An 8,966-nucleotide genomic window follows, 5' to 3' on the forward strand; every position below is an offset into this window, starting at 1 on the left:
TTCACAGTTTGAATCAAAATGGTCCTGGCAATTTGTCTTGGCCATTTATCAGTTTCTTATAAATCTACCTAGAGGTGGAAGTTACCAGAAAGGTCTTTTACCCAGCTCTTAAGTGTAAGAGGAGAAAAGCTAGGGCAACAGAGATTAGCTTACTATCTCAAGGTCAGGGTGGCAGAGAGTGCAGTTTACCTATCTTGTTCCAGTATCTTCCTGTATTCATAGTACTTCCTTCTTATAGCAGTTTAGTACTTTTCAACTGGCTTTTTAGAGCTTAAGGATAACCTACAGAATAGAGAATTGGGTTCTCACGTCTAATGATTTCATAGAAAAAAATAACATTTTTTCCTTATATAGGCCTTCATGAAATTGGATTTCAACAAAACTGGCTCTGTGCCTATTACAAACATAAGAAAATGTTACTGTGCAAAGAAGCATCCTCAAGTAATTTCAGGTAATTATTATGAGTCAAAATGCATTAGATTTCTAAAATGTTAATAAAAGTAAAATCTTAAATTATATTAACTTACAATGTAGACTTGAGGCCATTAAGGGAGGAAATAAACACTTATTTTTTAAACCAGAAACATAAGAGCCATTTGACCTTCTTCATTTAAATATTCTAAGGTCTAAAATAAATAAATAAATAAATATTCTAAGGTCTATTGTTTATGCTTTTTTTTTATGTTTATGAACTGAGATTGAATTTTTATTTCTTACTGAGGAGATCATGCGGAATTTGCATTAGGACAGAATGGATTCAGAGGACAGATAATTACATGTGCAAGTTGTCTGGGTTAGTTTTACTGTATCCTCATATACTTGAAGATTCAAGGCAGAAAGTGAATGTCTTTCTCTGGGAATGGTGATATATATGTAACAGGCATACATATGTGTATCAAAATTTGAGGATCTAGAAAATACCTCAGATACATACAGGAAATTTAGGATGGCTTGACTTAACAATTTTCTGACTTTACAATAGTACTAAAACAATGTGCATTTAGTAGAAACTGCACTTCAAGTTTTGCTTTTTGATCTTCACCCTGGCTAGCATTCAGAGTTTGATACTCTCTTGTGAAGCTGGGCAGCGGTAGCAAGCTCCCAGTCAGCCATGTGACCGGGAGAGTAACACCCTATACACTTATGTAATCATTCTGTACCCATACGGCTATTCTGTTTTTCATTTTCAGTACAGTATTCAATAAATTACATGAGATATTCAATACTATATTATATATATATGTATGTGTACATACATATATATATATACAGTATATATACATATATATACACAGTATTCAATGAATTACAAGAGATACTCAATACTATATTATAAAATGGGCTTTGCCTTAGGTGATTTTGCCCAAGTGTAGGCTAATTGTAAGTGTTCTGGGCACGAGTAAGGTGGGCTAGGCTAAACTATGGTATTTTAGGTTAGATGAATTAAGAGCATTTTCAGCTTAAGACAGTTTCAGTTTACAATGGGTTTATCAGATACAACTTTATCGTGAGTCAGGGAAGATCTGTAATTTTAGAGATTCATTACCTACTATATTTTTTCTGACTTTAATTTTTATATAGTTGATTTATTAATACAGACTTAGTATAAAGAAAGTATTTGGGGGCACCTGGGTGGCTCAGTGGGTTAAGCCTCTGCCTTCGGCTCAGGTCATGATCCCAGGGTCCTGGGATTGAGTCCCGCATCAGGCTCTCTGCTCAGCAGGGAGCCTGCTTCCCTTCCTCTCTCTCTGCCTGCCTCTCTGCCTACTTGTGATCTCTGTCTGTCAAATAAATAAATAAAATCTTAAAAAAAACAAAAAACAAAAAACAAAAAGAAAGTAAGTATTTGGCCACAGTGACTCTCCTCTTTTCATCACACATTCCTCTATAGAGGTAACATTATCATTTAATATATATACATTTCTTATATGTCCTTACTCTATGAATTTTCACAGCTATATAGGTGCTATAAATATCAAATACTTCTTGAATTTTTTTTTTTTTTTTTTTTTTTTAGCATGACAGGTACACTAAATACACTGGTATGTAGTTTACTTTTTACACTCAAAAATGTTTTGGAGCTCTTGCCATATTAATCCATATTGAGCCACCTTATTTTTATCTGCTGCATATTATTCTTTTTAAAAATCAATACACTACAATTTACCTAGTTAGGCTCCTACTGGAAGACTTTAAATTTCTGAACAATGAAGCAACGGATATGTTTATTTGTGACTCATCAGGCTCATTTCCTGCTATTTCTTATGGGGTGGTAATTTCAATACCTAGAATATCTACATTTCAAATTTTAACTTATACTTAAAATTGCATTATAAGATGGCTATACCAGATTATATTGCCGTTAGTTGGAGAATTCATTTCCCCGACTGTCCTCCCAACACCACAGAATTTTGCCAATCTGATAGACTAAAAAAATTTTTTACTTGCATTTCCCTGGTTATTTGGAAGGTTAAACATATTTTTGTATTTTTTTACCATTTGTTATTTATATTTTATGAAGTTTCTTTCTAATTTATGATTTTGATCATATACTGTTAAATACTATAGAATACTATTCTAGATTTTTTTGATATTTTTATTATTAAAAGAAGTTACCCTGTAATTACTTTTATCACCATTAACCCTTGTAAATGATTTATTTATTACTTATAATTATGAAGTGAAAAAGACAACAATTTGTTATAAAGATTAAAGCTAACTATCACTGGCTTCCTGATTTCTGATAGCCTAAGGTCAGAATAGTTTAATTTGCTTATCAATGACTTTAAATGAACTGTAGTTCCCCCTAAGAAAATTTCTAGCATTATTGAATTGGATTTAGCATATATATATATATATATTTTTTTTTTTTTTTTAAGATTTTATTTATTTATTTGACAGACAGAGATCACAAGTAGGCAGAGAGGCAGGCAGAGAGAGAGGAGGAAGCAGGCTTCCTGCTGAGCAGAGAGCCCGATGCGGGACTCGATCCCAGGAACCTGAGATCATGACCTGAGCCGAAGGCAGCGGCTTAACCCACTGAGCCACCCAGGCGCCCCAGCATATATATATATTTTTAAAGATTTTTATTTATTTATTTGACAGACAGAGATCACAAGTAGGCAGAGAAGCAGGCAGAGAGAGATGAAGGGAGGCAGGCTCTCCACTGAGCAGAGAACACGATGCAGGGCTCCATCCCAGGACCCTGGAATCATGACATGAGCCTAAGGCCAGGGCTTAAACCACTGAGCCACCCAGGCACCCCTGAATTTAGCATATCTTTTTCTTTAAACTTATGTCATTCCCTGCTCTTCTTCCTTAATTAGCTTGCTAAATATAAGAACAAGATAGTTTTCTTATTTCAAAATTAGATGATTTCAACATCCTAAATTGTTTTTCTCTTTGTTTTCTCCCTTCTAACAATCTTAATTAAGTTGCTAAAGCAGCTTTAGTTTTGTTAGATGTCATTGAATTGTTGGTGAGGGTTTTGTTCTTGTTGGATAAGCCTTCATTCGTTTAAGAAATTCCAACACCTCAAAAAAAAAAAGAAAAACCCAAACCCAAAATTCCATATCTCATCTTTGCATTCACATTAAGGAAAATAAGCTAGTAGGTACAAGCAGTCTTAAAAAGAAGAACAAACACCCATTGAAGTTTTTTAAAGTTTGAAGTTTGAAAATATTACCTATCAATACAAATTATAATCTAGTCATATGCCATCTCTGGAATATAAATTATTTACAATTAAAAAATATTTATCTATTTGAAAGAGAGAGAGAGAGTGAGCAAAGGGAGGGACAGAGTGAGAAGGAGAGAAGCAGATTTCCCACCGAATTTGGAGCCCAGTGCTGGACTCCATCTCATGACCCCAGGATCATACCAGAACCAAATCTAGAGTTGGACATTCAACTGACTAAGCCACCCAGGCGCCCCTAGATTATTTACAATTTATAATTAATTTCAAGTTAAGGCTTTTGTGGCACATTTTTACTATAGAAAATACTTTCTTTTTACTTTACTTAAATAATTTATTAGAGAAAGGTATTTTCAGCTTTTATAGAAATGAAATGTCCCAAATGTATTTCCCTGTAAAGATATTATCACTGTTTATTAAAATACTTCATGGTGGGACACCTGGGTGGCTCAGTTGGTTAAGCATCTGCCTTCAGCTCAGGTCATGATCCCTCGGTCCTGGGATGGAGTCCCATGTCAGGCTCCCTGCTCAGTGGGGAGCCTGCTTCTCCCTCTGCCTGTTGCTCCCTGTGCTTGTGCTCTCTTTCTCTCTCTCTGTCTCTCTGACAAATAAATAAATAAAATCTTTAAAAAAAAAAAATAAAATACTTCATGGTGTCCAAATAGACAGAAAGAAAGGTTAGTTAAAAATGATAAAAGGTAAGTAGTTCTTGGATGGTGATACAGAGGAGGTATAAAAATCTTGAGTATTTGAAACAAAAATTTAAATAAAAAATAGTATTAAAACTCATTTGTTCAAAAGTATGGGTGATAAACAGAGGAGGAAATCTCTTTTGCCAACAGGTTTATATTTTTATATATATTAGATCTTAGTTAATTTTAACCCTTGACTAACACTCAATCACAAATTCACTCTATTGTTTTATATTACCATTTCTGCAGAGCATAATTATCCAGTCCTTGTTCATTCAGCCTTTTTTAAAAATAAAATAATCATTTTCTCTATTTTGCACATATTTTTAAAAAACAGCAAACATCTAAAGCATTTTTTTAAATTTGAAAGGCCCTTAACAATGAATTATTATCTAAGTCCATTAGAGAACTTCTGCTTATTGAAAAAGATCCAACTCTTATCCTAATTTTGCCCACTTCATTAGACAATTAAGGTGGTTTTCCCAATTTAAGTTTGTAATTTTAAAATGAAACATGGCTTCAGAGTGATTTAGAGGGTTATTTAGATTTCTCTGACACTTTTTTGCCTTTGTATATGGGTCTCTATTTTCTTTGATTATCATCTGACCATACTTTGTAGCTTCCTTTCATCTTTTAATTCCTCTTATTAAAAACTTAAAGCATGTCCTTTTTCCTCCTCCATGCTAGGATCCTGAGAATAGATATAAATCCATGTGAGTAGGGAGCACCTGAGATTGCTCCTTCGTTTTCACTGACCACAAAATAACCCAAGCTACTTAATTAAATAGCTTATTGTTCTCTTTCTGAATTAAAAAAAATGAATTAAAAGACTGAATTAGATATTTTATGTTGCCTCTTTGGTTTTTTGTTTTGTTTTAAAGATTTTGTTTATTTATTTGTCAGACAGAGAAAGAGAGCTAGTGCACACGCAGGGGGAGCCGCAGAGGGAGCGGGAGAAGCAGGGTCCCTGCTGAGTAAGGAGCCTGATGATGGAAGATCCTGACCTGAGCTGAAGGCAGACCCTTAACCAACTGAGCCACCCAGGTGTCCCGTGTGTGTGTGTGTGTGTGTGTGTGTGTGTGTGTGTGCGCGCGCGCGCGCGTGCGCGCGCATGTGTGGGTGCTTTAAGAACTTTTACAGTATTTTAATTGAATTTAAATGGGTGTGAAAGGGTGATTCTAGAGATATAAAATCTCCAGGTTTAATATATTCCCCTGATTTGCTAAAATTGACCTGCTTCTCCCAAATTAAACTCAGTGGAATATTCTTTTTAGAAGTACTTTTCAGTCACAATCCTTGGGTGGAGACTACAACCTTTCAGTCATCTCAGTAATACTCAGGGTTAGGAATCTTAATGGATATAGCATGTTCAAATGGGTAATTTTCTTTCTTTTAGATTTTATTTATTTATTTATTTATTTGAATTCAAGTTAGTTAACATATAGTGTATTGTTAGTTTCAGGATGGAGTTTAGTGACTCATCAGTTGCATACAACACCCAGTGCTCTTTACAACACATTCCCCCTTAATGCCCACCACCCAGTTACCCCACCCCCACCCCCCTCCTCAGCCCCCAGTTTGTTCCCTATAGCTAAGTCTCTTACGGTTTGCCTCCCTGTCTGTTTTTTTTTTTTATTTCATTTTTCATTCCCTTCCCCTATGATCATCTGTTTTATTTCTTAAATTCCACGTATGAATGAAATCATATGGTATTTGTCTCTCTGACTGACTTATTTTACTTAGCAGTTATGTTCTCTCTTTACATAACAAATTGAAGCCTTATAATTTTTTTTACATTTTTGATTCTCAGTAGCATCTTCCTATAGAAAGAAATTAATCATATTTAGTATGATGTAGTGGAAATAGCCTATTTAATGTCAGAGATTAAAATAGAGTGATTTAATCTAGTGAAAATTCTTCCGGCAAAGATTTTCATAGGCCTTTGAATCTTACTTGTGGTAATATTTCTAGCTGCAGTTATGAGTAACTGATTCATAAAATAACTAATGCCTGAATATAGGGATGTTTTTCACACATTGGGTTACTGTGTTAACAGTCTATAAATCTTTGAAATGATTTACTTGTTATCTTCTTTCCTCATTTCTAATGAGAATAAAGCTGAGTCCTCTAAAACATTAAGATATAAAAGAATATCTACAGTAGTGACTCTTACTTTGTTTATACCTATAGGACACATCTGATCAGAGGCTTAAAAGTTGCTTTGAATGTGTATTGAAGTTATCACCATTAAATTCTGATTCATGCAAGAAACTGTTTAAATAAATTGGAGGGTAGTGTGACATAAGATTTGAAATTGTTGAAAAGATTTCATAAGGTGATTAAGTATTTCTTTATCGTCATCAGTCATTTTACTAGTGTTTTAAGGAGATTGTTTCACAGTCGGTACTATCTTACAGGCCATTCCACAGAGGAAGAAATCAAATTATCTTTTCTAGAAACATTAAAAGATGCCTGCAGCAAGTCTGATGAAGTGACCTATGGTGAATTTGAAGATTACTACGAAGGTCTAAGTATTGGGATAGTACATGATGAAGATTTTGTTAATATTGTACGTACTCCTTGGGGGATTTAGTTTTTTTAGAATGAGTGTGTCTTCAGCACTGAGCCTTCTAAAGGTGAGGTGAATTGAATGTAAAATGTGGTCAAACACTGGAATATATTTTTCTAGGACTTCTTTTGTTTTTTGTTTTTCTCAAACAGGTTGAGTCTGGTAGGAGGAATCAGAAAAAGAGCTGAAGGGAGGTGTATGTCTGGTCATGTGCATGTCTGAGTGTTTGCCTGACTCTAAGCATGTAAAGCTCTATCTTGCTCATTCATTACTTATCTTGGATATGTTTTAAAGGTCATTTTTAAAAATTTTATTTTATTTTATTTGTGTGTGTGTGTGTGTGTGTTCCAAAATTCATTGTTTATGCACCACACCCAGTGCTCCATGAGATACGTGCCCTCCATAATACCCACCACCAGGCTCACCCCACCCCCACCCCCCTCCCCTCCATAAAGGTCATTGTTAAAATTAGGCTTCATAGGAAAGTTACATCTGTATCAAACTATATGAGAGCTTCTATATAGTAACCAAGTTACTCCTCCATTGTTTTTTGACTACCCATTCCCCAAAATATGATAGCCACCATTCTCAATTTGATGAACTGGAATTGGGTCCAAAGCCTCTAAGACTTCAAATAGTTCAGCTTGTTTGAAACATTTGAAAACGTTAAAAGAATTAAAGGATATGCAAGAGAAATTTTCCACATGGTATAGATGTTTTTGGTAGCATAAATATTTAGAATGATGGAGGCTTACCCTTCAAATGCTTATTTAAATACTGACTTGTCTTGTGGATTCTTCTAAATTATGTGCTGTTGTTTGTCCAGTAGAGCACAATGTAATTATTCAAGTGATCAGCTCTGTTTGTTCTTTTGTTCTATTTTTAACTGGAATCCTTATTACCTACACAGAATTACCGTTAGCTAGAAACAATACAAAATGGGAGGGAAAATATTTTCTTAGATTTTTAAATAAAGATCTCAAAAAATGCATTATCCCGTGTATGGACTCAGGGATAGTTTAGTAATTCTTAACAAAATGTAAAAGGATGTTTGTGTCCTAAAATGAATGTTTATTATTCTAAACATCTCTTTTTGTTATACTAAGCAACTAACATATTTTCTTCTAAATAGATATTATTTAATGGTTAGATGTATTATAATCGTCCTTTCCAGTCTTATGTTGTTAAGCATATTTTCTTGTGAATATAATCAGAAAATGTATAGACTGTCATATTGTGAAAAAAGGGAAGATTCTTCTGTGATTTAACATGTTAATGTCACAGCATACTTTTAAATAAGCCTCCACCTTCTTAATATAAATATTCATTTTAAAATGTTTGCAAAGAGTTTCTCTACTTAGGAGCTTAGGAATAGTTAATTTCTCATTATTTTATACTTTATTTCAGTGTAGAGTTAGAAAATACATATTCAATATGTTATTTGTGTATTTTGTTAAATTTTAATTGGTGGCACAATAAATCATTTTGCATTTGCTTTATTGTCTGCATTCTTTGATTTTGGTATAATAAAATCTATTATTTAGTACCCAGTTTAATAGAGGGGCATTTAATTACATTTCAAACACCCACAGCATAATAACTGACATTTGAAATTCTATCCTTAACCATCTTTAGGAGTCTAAAATATCTCTTGATTAACATTAAAATATTAAATATGAAATTATATGTTGTAGTGATGTTACATGAATTTTATGATTAAGTATAGTTTATCATTCTCTAGATCTTCAAGAGGTCTTTGTGGTATAGTGTTGTTTTCCCAATAGCTCTACTGTTTATTGAATTCTACATATTAATTTTAATGTCTCTATTTTTATAAATAATGTTTTACAGAATTTTTAGGGCAACTCAAACTCTATTAGAAAACAAGAGATACTATTTAGGAATTTTAAGCTATATTTTAATTAGGAAAGAATATATATTTGAATGATGGAGCAACTAGAGCATAATATAGATAAAAGTGTATGTTTCTCTTTTAAATTTTATAGTATAT

The 8,966-nt window shown here is 33.4% G+C and overlaps 1 protein-coding gene across 5 annotated transcripts in view; it reads left to right on the forward strand.

The window, feature by feature from the left end:
- CAPS2 (calcyphosine 2) overlaps positions 1-7,284 on the forward strand; it is a 48,040-nt gene extending 40,756 nt beyond the window's left edge. For all 5 annotated transcript variants that reach the window (XM_044226740.1, XM_044226744.1, XM_044226741.1 and 2 more), the window contains 2 exons: positions 355-451; positions 6,804-7,284. In XM_044226740.1, the coding sequence (XP_044082675.1) occupies positions 355-451; positions 6,804-6,979 (273 nt within the window). In that variant the 3' untranslated portion in view covers positions 6,980-7,284. The remainder of the gene's footprint in view (positions 1-354; positions 452-6,803) is intronic.
- The last annotated feature ends 1,682 nt before the right edge of the window (positions 7,285-8,966 follow it).

This window comes from Neovison vison, chromosome 12 (genome assembly GCF_020171115.1).
Source record: "Neovison vison isolate M4711 chromosome 12, ASM_NN_V1, whole genome shotgun sequence".
In the NCBI taxonomy this organism is placed as follows: domain Eukaryota; kingdom Metazoa; phylum Chordata; class Mammalia; order Carnivora; family Mustelidae; genus Neogale; species Neogale vison.